Genomic DNA, 14,613 nt, shown 5'->3' on the forward strand with positions numbered 1-14,613 from the left:
GAGGCTTTGCTAGATTTTTCCCTGTCTGCCACATTTAGTTTATATTATGATGCTAATCTAAGGTGATGCTTCCTCCTTTAAACAACTTTTTTCTAAATTCCTTTAGGCAAGTAGGGAGGAGGGTTAGGTTCTTTCTGAGTCTTGTGTTTCTTACAGATGACCAGCTTATATACCTCAAAAAGTATATTTTGGGGTGGCTGAACTTTGATCCCCTTCACTAGTCATAGAAGGTAGCACTTGTACTGGGCTTTACTCGTCTATTGAAGAGTTAGAAGAAACATTTTTTTGGTTCCAGCTTCTCTGATTATTGATTTTCTTTGGGCAAGGGTCTTTACCTAAGCCTCAATTTTCTTATCTCTAAGGTGATGGTAATTATCTGGTTTTATCTATTTCCTGGACTTGTGAAAAGCAGATAGTAAAATGAGTATGGAAATGATGAGAAAATGTAGGGCTTTGTGTGTACATGATGTGGTATTTCCGTAATTCTAAATACCAATTTTTAAGTTGGCCACTGGTACAGTAGCATTTCTAGGCAGTGGAACAAGGATAGTGAGTCAGGAATTTAGAGAAGTAAAGACGAAGTGATGGGGAATGTTTAGCTTGAAAGTAGGTTGGGCTTCCCCTGTTTGAAGGGCAGGAGAGACTAATTATTGTTCTAGAATAGAAGTAGAAGATAAAAGATTCAAGGAAGTAGATTTTACCTCTGTGGTGAGCTCAGCTAATTCAGGCGCTCTTGTGAAATGCGCTGAGTAGGGAACTGATGGGAAGGATCTCTGTATTAGGCATGAAGTTGACCTAGATCTCATAATGGGCAATGTTGATTGTTTTGTATATTCTAGGCACTGTTCCAAAGGTTTCATATGCATTAAATCTTAATTCTCAGAACCACTTTATGAAGTTGGGAATCATCTCCATTTTACAGTTGAAGAAAACTGAGGCATCAGGGGGATTATGTAATTTACTCAATATTATAGAATTAGTAGATTTCAGAGTTAAATTGAGACCAAGGCAGTCTGGATTCAGGAGTCCACACTTCCTTGGCAGCTGTTGAACAAAAATTTTAAATGAAAATTTTAAAAGAAAGGGTTTATTAGGCTACTGCTAGCAAAAAAAGACCCATCTATGGGCATAGAGTGTAAACTAACAGCAGCATGATTAGGTAGGAAAGACAACATGAGTTTTACAAGAGTTTTCACACACCAGGGAAGGTGGTGGGGGTGGGGTAAGCGATTCTGAAAGGATTTACCTTAGCTTTAGAGAAAGGGGGTTGGGAGAAGGTGAAGCAGGGCTAGTTCTAGGACATAGGGACAGGCGCAGCAAACTCCTTAAAGCTCATGTATAAAGTAGAGCCTCCTGGGGTTCATTGGTTCCTACCTCTTGTCTCTTTTTAGATAATCTCAGGAAATAGCAACGTGGAAGTTAATTTAATAATTCCAACATTTACTAGGGAGTCTGAGCTGTCTTTTGTTGGTTTTGCACTGCAGTTAACTGATTAACCTCTTTTTTCTCTTCCTTCCACCCTCTGGCTTGCTGCAATTTAATTTAGGACATCTCAGAATTATCTTCTTGTCACGAAGCAACTCTAGAAGTCTGTAAGAGTAGTCAAAAGCATTTTATTTTATTTGTTTTTTTCTAACTTGTGATATTTTTGTATGTGAACGTTAAGGATGTAGAAACAAATTGGAAAACCTTTTACTTAAATTGATAGGAAATTATTGTTTTTAAATTATTTCTTCAAATTACTGGGAAATATTTTGAAGAAATATTTTGCAATGTAGAACACCTGTATTAATTCCCCTTGAAATTTACTTTGAAGTAAACCTGATATTTGAAGTAAAAATAAAAAGTAGCTAGTTTTCAGGAAAGCATTAATACATTTACCCTTTGCTTTAAAGATGATCTCAAGCTTTTTAGATCAACAAGCCATCTTGTTTGTGGACACTGCTGATCGCCTGGCCTCATTAGCTAGAGATGCTCTAGTCCATGCACGCCTACCTAGTTTTGCCATCCCATATGCCATTGATGTGCTGACTACTGGGTCTTACCCGCGGCTCCCAACTTGCATTAGGGTGAGTATATTCTCCCCCATCCACCCTGTTCTTGAAGGCATTAGTATTGGATCTACTATATTATTAAGGAGACCAGCAAAACCTGTTATATTTTTATTTTTATTTCTTTTTTTTTCTTTATTCATTTTTAGAGAGGAGAGAGAGGGAGAGAGAGAGACAGAGAGAAGGGGGGAGGAGCTGGAAGCATCAACTCCCATATGTGCCTTAACCAGGCAAGCCCAGGGTTTCGAACCAGCAACCTCAGCATTCCAGGTCGACGCATTATCCACTGCGCCACCACAGGTCAGGCCTGTTATATTTTTAAAACATATTTCATTTAGTTTGTGTTTTCCTCTATAAACATTGTGTTTTGCTTTTTAAAATAAATTCAGGTCAGAATGTGAGTAGCTATCACAACGGGTGAAATTTATTTATTTTTTTGGTGAGGATGAACAGATGTGCAGATGTTACTTACATCTGTTTTAGATATGAAAATACTGCATGCTAGTTGCTTCTGGGAAGTGTTTTTAAAATTTTGTTGTTGTGGTAGTTTTTTACTGCCTTGGTACTATTATATTTTCTACTTTTAAGAAGTGGTGGAAGCCTAACCAGGTGGGGATGCAGTGGATAGAACGAGGGATTGGGACGTGGAGGACCCACGTTCTGTTGTAAAGTGCCAAAAGCTACAGAACTAATATTAATATTTTAGGACATTTTATTAATTTGGGTAGGCATGCAGAAAGATTTTGTGGGTGTGATTTCTATGCTTATTTGATTAGCATCAAAACTAAGATGGCCAATGGCATTGTGTTGTAAATGCAGAAGAGGAAGGAGACTTGGATTCCCTGACCTTCCCCCATACCTGTGGGAGGAGGGGTGAATAGCTAGCCAGGTGCAGGGAAAGGGAGGATTGAGCAGGCCCTTTCTTCTCCCTTCTTTCTTTCTTTAATGGGCCATTCCCAAACACTTATCCCATGACACCATGTAAGCTCCCCCTCCCATCCTGAACACGTGTGATTCATGTATATACCTCTAGACAAAGGGATGACAAATGAACACTAAAAAATTTGGGAATGTCTTCTAATATGAAAAACATTTTTCACTATTGTGTTACCTTATAAGTTTTAATACATAAAAATGTTTTTTATAAATCCTATAAACAAATATTATAAACTTAATAATAATTATGTCATGCTCCCCCCTCCTGTTCCCGCCAACCTATGTATGATCAAGAATATATAACCTGCCTCAGGGCTATATTCGGGGCTACACAATTTGGGTCTGTCGCCCTGTGTCAGCCATATGCGTCCGGCATATTTAATAAATTTTCTTCTTTAATAAAACTTTTCAAAAACTTATTTGGACTACATACCTCTACAAACACCCGCAAATTTGTGAATTTAATTACTTTACAACAGTTCAAAACCCCGAGGTCGTCAGCTTGAGTGCAGGCTCATCTGGTTTGAGCAAAGCTCACCAGCATGAGCCCAAGGTCGCTGGCTTTAGCAAGGGGTCACTTGCTCTGCTGTAGTACCCTCCTCATTGAGGCAATATGAGAAAGCAGTCAGTGAACAACTAAGGTGCCACAACGAAGAATTGATGCTTCTCATCTCTCTCCCTTCCTGTCTGTATGTCCCTATCTGTCCCTCTCTCTCTGTCTCTGTCTCTGTAACAAAAAAAAAGTAGTGGAAGTCCTCTGGTGACATTAAGTTGATTTCATAAATAGAGCATGAAGAAGATCATGTTGCATGACCACCTTAGCTGGGTGACTGGTGGAATCATTTGGCACTCTAATGCATGATAGTAAAGGTCACTATTATTGGATGTAGACTGCAGAAATGAGTGTGAGATTCTCGTGGGTAAAGTAAGAAAATACTGTGTTAAGACAGGCACAACTAAAAAGTATGCCTTTTTGTATATTATTTTAAAATCACTTAAATTTTTTTTATTTTTTTTATTCATTTTAGAGAGGAGAGAGAGAGAGAGGAGAGAGAGACAGAGAGAAAGAAGGGGGGAGGAGCTGGAAGCATGAACTCCCATATGTGCCTTGACCAGGCAAGCCCAGAGTTTCGAACCGGCAACCTCAGCATTTCCAGGTCGACACTTCATCCACTGCACCACCACAGGTCAGGCATCACTTAAATTTTTTTGAAGGATAAAATTATTCCTCCAGACCCAATTACCAAAATTGAGAAACAAGCCACACTTCACCAGCTGAACCAGATTCTTAGACATCGGCTTGTAACCACAGATCTTCCTCCTCAGTTAGCAAATCTTACAGTTGGTATGTACCTGAAGGTTATTTTTTTTAAGAATTGACTTGTTAGAATGTTTTTAAAAAGGCTTTTGAGATTTTATTCAAAGAAATACTGTGAAGTTTTGATCTATAATTCTGGTAGTGTTTGAATCTGTGACTTGTCAGCCCTATCATGTCTCTATTACCTGGAAATACAGTGCTGGTATTTGAAGCTGGCGAGTGGGTGAGATTACCTGGGGCTGGAGGAGAGACAAGTCCTTGATAGATGTGTGTATTCCAAACTGCCCTCCTGATGTTCCGCTTATCTGTCAGACCTCACCCATACTGGACTATCGCCCCTGAGACAGGAATTCCAAAAGCTGACAAGCCGCTCCATGGAGGGGCTCCGGACACACCGGGACTTTTGATTCAACACCCACATGCTCGAAGCCCCCCAAGGAGGAGCATTCTGGACATACCAGGACTTTTGCCTCAGTATCCCCTCAGGCTCTCCCAAACACTACATAACTCGCCCCTAGTCTGTAACCAGTGCTCTTCTCCCTGGGAGAAGTGCCCGGCAGGGTTCCTTTCTTCCTTTCAATAAAGCCTGTTACTCTGGTCTTTTGGACTCCCATGGATTCCAACAGTCCTAGAGTTGAGACTCAAGAAAATACTGTTTGTTGATGTTAGAAGAGTTGTCTTTGGTTTCTTAATGACCTGGAACTTGGCTACCTCTTATGCAGAAACCACTGAATTGTTTGAACATTTATGAAAAAACGTTCAATCTATTTACAATTTCTTATAAGCAAGACTGAAAGTTCTAGGTTAGCAAAAAGCTGCTTATTTTTTTAGCAAAGTAGACTTCTTCTTCTTCTTCTAAAAGCAAATGGCCGAGTGAAGTTTCGAGTTGAAGGAGAATTTGAAGCCACCTTGACTGTAATGGGAGATGATCCTGATGTTCCATGGCGTCTTCTCAAGCTAGAAATTCTAGTAGAGGATAAGGAAACAGGAGGTAGGCAGATGTGGAACTGAAGCTGAGGGGCTTTGGGAGCTCCACTGAGGCTGGTGGGGTCTTTGATTCCAGGAGGACCTGGAGAAGATTTTCCGGGTTGTGAAACCAGAGACTGCATCAGGGCTTTGGGAGCTCTGAGTAAGAGGGAAGCCGTCTTCCCTGCCCGTTTGCTTGTACGCGGGTGCGAGACTTAAGTAAATGGAATGGCTCACCAAACCCCCCCCCAAAAAAACAGACGTAAATAATAAATATGGATTTAAATCATAAGCATTGATTTAAATATTTGATTTTTTTTTGTTTTTGGGTTTTTTTTTTTGTATTTTTCTGAAGCTGGAAATGGGGAGAGACAGTCAGACAGACTCCCGCATGCGCCCGACCGGGATCCACCAGGCATGCCCACCAGGGGGCGACGCTCTGCCCACCATGGGGCGACGCTCTGCCCCTCCGGGGCATCGCTCTGTTGCGACCAGAGCCACTCTAGCGCCTGGGGCAGAGGCCAAGGAGCCATCCCCAGTGCCTGGGCCATCTTTGCTCCAATGGAACCTCCTCGCTGCGGGAGGGGAAGAGAGAGACAGAGGGGAAGGAGAGGGGGAGGGGTGGAGAAGCAGATGGGCGCTTCTCCTGTGTGCCCTGGCCGGGAATCGAACCCAGGACTTCTGCACGCCAGGCCGATGCTCTACCACTGAGCCAGCCGGCCAGGGCCAATATTTGATGTTTTTATGTCATTGAAACTTTTTTTGCAGAATAATGTGTTTAGCCATTTATCCTGTAATTTGAAGCAGATTTTATGATCGTTGTAATTACCTACTCACCTTAGAAGTTTCAGTGTTTAAGTATAATGTTCTTTAGTTTCCATAGATAGTTTCTGATAGATACATGAATTACAACTGCCCTTTTGCTGTTCTGCTTGGCTGCCTGACCCCACCCTTAATTACCGGACAGTCGCCCCTGGGACAAAGGAATTCCAGGAAGCTGGTCAGTCACCCCAAAGAGGAATATTCCAGAAAGCCAAACATACCAGCACACCCTTGCTCGAGGCTATCCCCAACCCTATAAAGTTTTACCTCAGTCTGTTTTGGGGGCCCTTTTTCCAAGAAGTGCCCTGGCAGGTCTTTCTCCTCTAATAAAGCCTGCACACCAGGTGATCGAGTGCCGTCTCATTCTTACAGTTTCAGTTCTCTTAAAAGTTTTATTATTAGTTAATATAGTCTTCCTTAGTTGGTACTATTACATGATCTGTACGCTTTTCTGATTAACCACTGTCTTTTCTCCTGCAAATGGAAGATGGACGAGCCTTGGTTCATAGCATGCAAATCAACTTTATTCATCAGCTAGTGCAGTCTAGGCTCTTTGCTGATGAGAAACCTCTTCAGGACATGTACAGCTGCCTACGTATCCTTTTGAAATATGAGGCATGTATTTATAAAGACTTTGTGTCTCCCTCTATGCTCCACATTTCCATCTGCCTCTAAACTTGAACTGTAACAGCCCACATTTTTTGTAGAAATGGGACTGGGGGAACTAATTAATGTGAAAAATGGTGATAGATCTATAGTATAATAAACCAAGCTTAAAATTTTACTGTTAACTTTGTGGATAAAAACAAAAAATGATAAATTAGAAATAGCACTTTTTTTTTTTTAAGAGGCGGGGAGATAGACTCCCACATAGACTGGGATCCACCTGGCAGCCCGGGGCTGATGTCTGGGGCTGATGTTTGGACCAATCGAGCCACTGGCTACTAGAGAGGGGGAGAGGGAGGGGAAGAGGAGCAGATAGTCGCTTCTCACTTGTGCCCTGACCAGGGAGCAAACCCGGGACATTCGCTCGCCTGCTAACACTATCCACTGAGCCAACCAGCTAGGGTAAAAGAGTACTTTTTTGAGAAAAAAATAGTACTATTTGGTCTACCTCTATTCTCTATGATGAATTAAGGGACAACTTGGACATTGCGATTTATTTATATTGAATCAAAATTAAACATACCTTTTTCTAAAATTATGCCATAAATTATACCACTTTTTAGGGTAATTCATTAGAGAAATATAATTATAGAAATTTCTTATATAACCAGCTTTTTGGGAATAGAGCTTTTATTCAGGTTTGCTTGTACTTCACTGGCTGCTCTGGCAATATATGTTTGCTTAACAAGGTCCATCAGATTCTTTCTGCTTATCGCTTCAGTTAGAAGTGCTACATTCCCAAACTCTAATGTTAATCCGAGAGCGGTGGGGAGACCTTGTGCAGGTGGAAAGGTACCATCCTGGAAAGTGCCTCTCCCTCTCAGTTTGGAAGTGAGTAAAGTTGATGCTGGTGGGTTCATGCTATGACTGTAAATATTCTTTTTGTTTCTCTTTTTTTTTTACACATCTGACTTACTATATACTGATAGCTGTGTACCTCTAGCAACATGATTTTTGTAAAGTCCCATGGTATCATATAAACTACACAGGACATCCATAATTAACATTTTTCTTAGAATATGGTATGTTTTAAATCGTATGTACACGTCTATATGCTTTTGTAGTAAGACTTACTATTCTTAAAAAGTTAGATTTGGCCTGACCTGTGGTGGTGCAGTGGATAAAGCGTCGACCTGGAAATGCTGAGGTTGCCGGTTCAAAACCCTGGGCTTGCCTGGTCAAGGCACATATGGGAGTTGATGCTTCCAGCTCCTCCCCCCTTCTCTCTCTGTCTGTCTCTCTCTCCTCTCTCTCCCTCTCGGCCTCTCTCTCTCTCCTCTCTAAAAATGAATAAATAAAATAAAATAAATTTTTTTTAAAAGAATAAAATTTTAAAAAGTTCGATTACTCCACGCTTACACCAGATTGCTAAAAGACTAAGATTGTTGGATATTGTTTTTAAAAACATGTTTGCTGATCACAATTTTACATTTTGAATTGTGCCTTTTAAATTTTTGTGGGGGAGGGTTTTGGAAAAAATTTAGTATTGAGCTATTTACAGTCCTTGGTTCCCTGTTTGAACTTTGTTTGATTCCCGTTTTCTTTGAAGAAATCGGAGGTAATAGGTTGTTTTGTTTGGGGATTTTTATTTGTGTGCACATTTTTTATTATTTTTCTTCCTTTTCCAAGTGAGAGGAGGGAAGATAGACAGACTTGCGCATGCAACCCGACCGGGATCCACCCGGCAACCCCCATCTGGGGTCATGCTCACAACCGAGCTATTTTTAGTGCCTGAGGTGGAGGCACCGTCCTCGGTGCCGTGGCCAGTGTGCTCCAACCAGTCAAGCTGTGCCTGTGGGAGGAGAAGAAAGAGGGGGATGAGTGGAGAAACAAATGGTTGCTTCACCTGTGTGCCTTGACCCGGGATCAAACCTGGGACATCCACATGCCAGGCTGATGCTCTACCACTGAGCCAACCGGCCAGGGCTTTTTTAAAAATTCTGTGTCTGTGGGATTTTTTGTTTTTATTGTTTCATTGATTTGAGGGTGAGGGAGAGAAGCATCAACTCGTTTCATTTAGTTGTGTACTCATTGATTGCTTCTCATACATGCCCTGACCAGAGATTGAATCTGCCATCTCTGGTGTGCTGGGTTGACACTTTACCCACTGACCCACCCAGCCAGGGCTGATTTCTCCTCCTGCCCCAGTGAAGAGAGGGGGAAGGGGAAGGGAGAGAGGTGAGAAGCATCAACTCATAGTTGAGTCACTTCTCAATGAGTTAGTTGTTCATTGATTGCTTCGCTTATGTGCCTTGACTAGGGGGGCTCAAGCTGGTGACCCAGCGCTCATGCTGGCGAGCCTGCACTCAAACCATATGAGCCCACATTCAAGCTGGCTACTTCAGGGTTTAGAACCTGGGACCTCTGTGTCCCAGGTCAATGCTCTATCCACTGTGCCACCTCCAGTTAGGTGGGGCTGTTTTGTTTTGTTTTTGATATAGTAAATCAAATACTGTGATTACAGAATAGCTGTCTTCTCTGTATTAATGTATTCCTTCCACAAACCGTGTGGGCCTGCAATGTTTTGGGCTTTGGCCAAGGTACACAATAGCTTGCCTCTATTTCATTCCAAAAGTTAACAGGTTTTGTTAAAAAAAATTGTGTATTTTTTCTTCTTAGTCAACAGGTTCTTGGGAGGAAAACAGGGACGGCATCTGTTCACAAAGTTACAATTAAAATCGATGAGAATGATGTCTCTAAGCCTTTACAGATTTTTCATGATCCTCCTCTGCCAGCTTCTGATTCCAAATTAGTAGAAAGAGCCATGAAGGTAGTTGATCTCAGTATATTTTAATATTGGTTTAATTAAATGAATATAATATGACTTAACCACTTATTCTTAAACTTTTAGTACAAATTCTTTAAAATACCTAATGTTCTTAAAATCCTTTATGAAACTTGTTTTAAATGGTTGTTATGCTTCTACATTTGTTATTTTAAAAAATCTAATATAACAATTTTAAAGATGTTCTTTTATATTTTATAATTTCATTCAGATCATTTTGTTTTTAAGGTCTGTCATTTAATCTCTATTATAACTGATACATATATACTATTTTGATCTATACTCACCAAAATGTTATCTATAGTATTTAAGCTACTAATACCAATGTTTATTTTTTTTAAACTTTAAGTTTGCACTTAATCCGCATGATTCATAAAGGAAATATTTTGAAGCACAATAATCTACTCAGGCTTTTAAAGTAAAAATGTTTAAATTGCATATATGATTCTGTTGTTCTGTGCAGATCGATCACTTATCAATAGAAAAACTCCTGATTGACAGCGTCCATGCACGAGCTCATCAGAAGCTCCAGGAACTGAAGGCCATTCTTAGAGGCTTCAATGCCAATGAAAACTGTAGGTTCTTTTAAATAGGCATTTCTGTTTCTTTTGTTGAAATTAGTATTCATTCTTATTTTCTGAAGGGTCTGTCTTAATATAACTTTTTTCCTGATATACTGGTTTTGTTGTGGAGGCTAGACATTTTTGCATTTTAACTTGTGATCTACCAAGCTTGTCCTAACTTTCCCTTTATTTTCTTTTTATTTAGCTTGGCCTTATTTTTAAAATGTATTTGTATTGACCCTCCTTTAAACTCTCTTTCCTATTGAAATGGAAGCTATTTTAACATTTTAGTATGAATCTGTTTTCTTTTAGTTTTTCTCGAGAGTAAGGCAGATTTTTTGTGTGTGTGTGTGTGTGTTTTTTTTGTTGTTGCTTTTTTTTTTACAGAGACAGAGAGTGAGTCAGAGAGAGGGATAGACAGGGACAGACAGACAGGAAGGGAGAAAGATGAGAAGCATCAATTCTTTGTTGCGGCACCTTAGTTGTTCATTGATTGCTTTCTCATATGTGCCTTGACCGCAGGCCTTCAGCAGACCAAGTAGCCCCTTGTTGGAGCCAGTGACCTTGGGTTCAAGCTGGTGGGCTTTTGCTCAAACCAGATGAGCCTGTGCTCAAGCTGGCGACCTCGGGGTCTCGAACCTGGGTCCTCTGCATCCCAGTCCGATGCTCTATCCACTGCGCCACTGCCTGGTCAGGCAAGGCAGATTTGCACATATTTATAATATAGCTATAAAATGTGCCTCGTTGAAGCAGAACTTATACTTTGTCTTTTAAAACGTAGTTTTGAATTGTTAATACATTAACACAGTCCAAAATAAGAAATACAGATATACCCACATAGTGAAAAATCATCTAATTTCCTAGTAGATTCAGAGCTTTGAGGGACAATCTTTTAGAAAGTAAGCACTTTGATTCTAGGACTCCATTTTCGCAGTAGCACAGTGAGCATATTTACTGTCCCTACCCCAGTGTTTTGGCCGTGGCTGCCTTGTGCCTCTAAGTGAGCATTCCAGCGAGATGATCTAGGTGAAGTGCCGTGGAAATGTGAATGAAGTCTTAATAATGCTGGTAGCAGCGGTGCCGCCCTTCAGCCTTGCTTAGTCAGGGAGCACCTCCCCAAGCCATTATTCTTTTTTTTTTTCTGCATTTTTTCAAAGCTGGAAACAGGGAGGCAGTCAGACAGACGACAGACTCCCGCATGTGCCAACCAGATCCACCCAGCATGCCCACCAGGGGGAGATGCCCTGCCCCTCTGGGGCATCGCTCTGTTGCATCCAGAGCCATTCTAGCGCCTGAGGCAGAGGCCACAGAGCCATCCTCAGTGCCCGGGCCATCTTTGCTCCAATGGAGCCTTGGCTGCGGGAGGGGAAGAGAGAGACAGAGAGGAAGGGGGGGGGGTGGAGAAGCGGATGGGCGCTTCTCCTGTGTGCCCTGGCCGGTAATCGAACCCAGGACTCCTGCATGCCAGGCCGACGCTCTACCACTGAGCCAACCGTCCAGTGCCCAAGTCATTATTCTTAAGAAAGCAGCTTCTTAGGTATGGATTGATCAGCCACACTGGGTTAGAACTGCTTTGATGAAGTAAGAAAAGACAGTCAGGAAAATAAGTTTGTCTTTAAAATACAGTATTTCCAAGGAAGGTGAAAGATTAGATGTGAAAAAGAGGGTCTAAGCCAAGCTAAAGATGGAGAGGAATGCCTGACTAGGTGGTGGTGCAGTGGATAGAGTGTTGGACTGGGATGGGGAGGACCCAGGTTCGAGACTCGAGGTTGCTAACTTGAGCGCGGGCTCATCTGGCTTGATGGGGTTAGTTTCCACTTTTTTGCCTATGATGAATAAGTGTACAAGTTTTTGTGTAGACCTATGTTTTCATTTCTCTTGGACATATATGTACCTACGAATGGAATGGCTGGAGGCTGGATCACATGGTAACTGTTTTACTGTTTGACATGTCTAACGCCTCTTTTTAATCTCACTAGTAGCATGTAAGGCTTACAGTTTCTCCACATCCTCACCAACACTTACTGTCTGTCTTTTTGTTTCTAGTCATTCTGGTGGGTATGAAGTGGCATTTTTTTAAATCCATTTATTGATTTTAGGGAGAGAGAGACACCGATTCACTGGTTGTCTTCCACATGTGCCCTGACCAGGGATCAAACCTGCAACCCCGGCACATCGGGACACATTCCAACTAACTGAGCTGCCTGGCCAGGGCCTCTCATAGTGCTTCTTTTTTTTTTTTTTTTTTTACAGAGACAGAGTGAGAGTCAGAGAGAGGGATAGACAGGGACAGACAGACAGGAACGGAGAGAGATGAGAAGCATCAATCATCAGTTTCTCGTTGCAAGACCTTAGTTGTTCATTGATTGCTTTCTTATATGTGCCTTGACCGTGGGGCTACAGCAGAACGAGTGACCCCTTGCTCGAGACAGCGACCTTGGGTCCAAGCTGGTGAGCTTTTGCTCAAACCAGATGAGCCTGCGCTCAAGCTGGCAACCTCGGGGTCTCGAACCGGGGTCTTCCGCATCCCAGTCCGCCGCTCTATCCACTGTGCTATCTTAATTTTTCTAATTTTCCTTATTTTCAGCTTTTCAAAATAATGAAATTAAAAATTTGTTGGGATTGTAGAAAATGGGTGTTTATGATCTTGTGATAGACTATGGTTTACTTTAGTATCATCTGTAAATAAACCTGAGTAACTTAAAAAACAACTTTTATTTAGTATGATTGCTCAGGAGAATATTTAAGTTACTTTGAAAAATAGCTCTCAGCATTTGTTTATGTAGGAAGCTTTGTGTGCTGTTTGTATAAGTTGCAAAGATTATTCTTTAGCCGCATTTTGTAGAGATGTTACTACTTAAGTAGCCAGAAGATCTGAGTTCAGCTGCGTGCTCTTGAATAAGCCACACTTTTTGGGCCCTGTTCTCCTCATCTGTAATTAGAGGATGTCTAGGCTCTTCCTTGATCTCTAACTCTGGTGGAAGTATGCTACTGCAGTAGTTTTCAATTCCTGATTTCTGTAGAGTTCTCAGTGTTAGAGAAAGGTGCTTTGGAACCTATGTTTTGGAGGGGAGGAGAGAGGGGAGGGTTGGGGAGGGAAGTGCTGGCATTTGGGCTTGGGACTCAGTTCTGCTTTAATCAGAACAGTTCTGGAAATGAGGACTGCTATCGGAAAGAGTCTGCTGACCCACCATTTTAGGACGTATGCTTTAATTTGTTTTTTAAATTTGTGTTTGTGCGTTTATACTCTTCAGGTAGTCTTTATCTTTGTGATGGGAAAGCATGCTTTAGTCATATACTTTACTAGACCCATGGGCTGTTATTGCAGTCACCCTCTATCACCTAGCTTTTCTTCTAGCTCCTCACTGGAATAGACAGAGGGCATGAGTAACTTGGAAAATGGAGCATTTCAAAGGGTAGCTAGGAGAATGCACAGACAGCAGGCTTTGTAGAGCTCAGGTGGCAGTATGTGGTTTCTTAAGGGTGGGAAGTGGGGGTAGGAAAAGACTCAGGGAAAGTAGGCAGGACTTAGGAGAGAAATTCCATAAAAGGCAGTGCAGGGCACTGAAGGTGATTTGCCATGTAGCCCTTTTGCAGCATTGCCTGACTCTTGAAAGGTGGGGTGCTCTCCTTGGTTTGTGCTTTGTCAGCACTGGAATTAGGGTATTAAGGTCAGTTTAGAAGCTGTGAACCACACACAGCCCTTCCTAATTGTGTCTAGTTGCTTGTCTTCAGTCTTCACACTTTATATACTGTCTTGTATATTCCTCATGTTGTCCTTAATAAATAGATAGGGAAAAATAAAAGGAGCTATGTAGAAATTCCTGCTGCAGAAAAAAGTAGTGCATAGTCATCGTGCACAGCCTTTAATTTTCCCTTCTATATTTAATTCATAAGTTTCTCTATTTCTTGATTACCTTAACACCTGTTACCTTTAAATGTTTAGGGCCTTTTATATGTTTTATTTTCTGGACATTGGTGGTCAGAAATATTCAGAGATCTCTATCAAAGTATTTTTTATCTTTTGGTCTGTGTTGTATATTCTACTTTGATGCCCTATCTTTTCAAGAATACTCAATTTTTACAATTAGATTGAAATTAATAATTGTTATTCCAATTGTCAGAATTAGTTTTTCTCCATTGCTACACTTTAAAAATGTTTTTGCTTTGGCTCTATGGCCTCTGCCTCAGTCACTAGAGTGGCTCTGGTCACAACAGAGCGATGCCCCAGATGGGCGGAGCATCGCCCCCTGGTGGGCAGAGCATCGCCCCCTGGTGGGCGTGCCCGGTGGATCCCGGTTGGGCACATGTGGGAGTCTGACTGTCTCCCTGTTTCCAACTTAAGAAAAAAAAATTGTTTTTGCTTTAAGGAATACATCCCTACCCCATTAGGAATTATAACAGTACTGATAAGTTTTTAAAATCAGAAACCCTGCTTCAAATCTGTAAGTACTTTTTATTATGTTAACATAGTCACTTCAGCAAAACATGAATTTGTCACACTGC

The 14,613-nt window shown here is 41.4% G+C and overlaps 1 protein-coding gene across 1 annotated transcript in view; it reads left to right on the forward strand.

The window, feature by feature from the left end:
• The window catches only part of MED14 (mediator complex subunit 14), an 83,232-nt gene that overhangs the window by 18,135 nt on the left and 50,484 nt on the right, over window positions 1–14,613 (forward strand). The window contains 7 exon segments of the mRNA XM_066250520.1: window positions 1,896–2,069; window positions 4,203–4,332; window positions 5,168–5,296; window positions 6,581–6,688; window positions 7,458–7,590; window positions 9,379–9,529; window positions 10,008–10,119. Of these exon segments, the coding sequence (XP_066106617.1) occupies window positions 1,896–2,069; window positions 4,203–4,332; window positions 5,168–5,296; window positions 6,581–6,688; window positions 7,458–7,590; window positions 9,379–9,529; window positions 10,008–10,119 (937 nt within the window).

Source organism: Saccopteryx bilineata, chromosome X (genome assembly GCF_036850765.1).
Source record: "Saccopteryx bilineata isolate mSacBil1 chromosome X, mSacBil1_pri_phased_curated, whole genome shotgun sequence".
Classification (NCBI taxonomy): Eukaryota; Metazoa; Chordata; class Mammalia; order Chiroptera; family Emballonuridae; genus Saccopteryx; species Saccopteryx bilineata.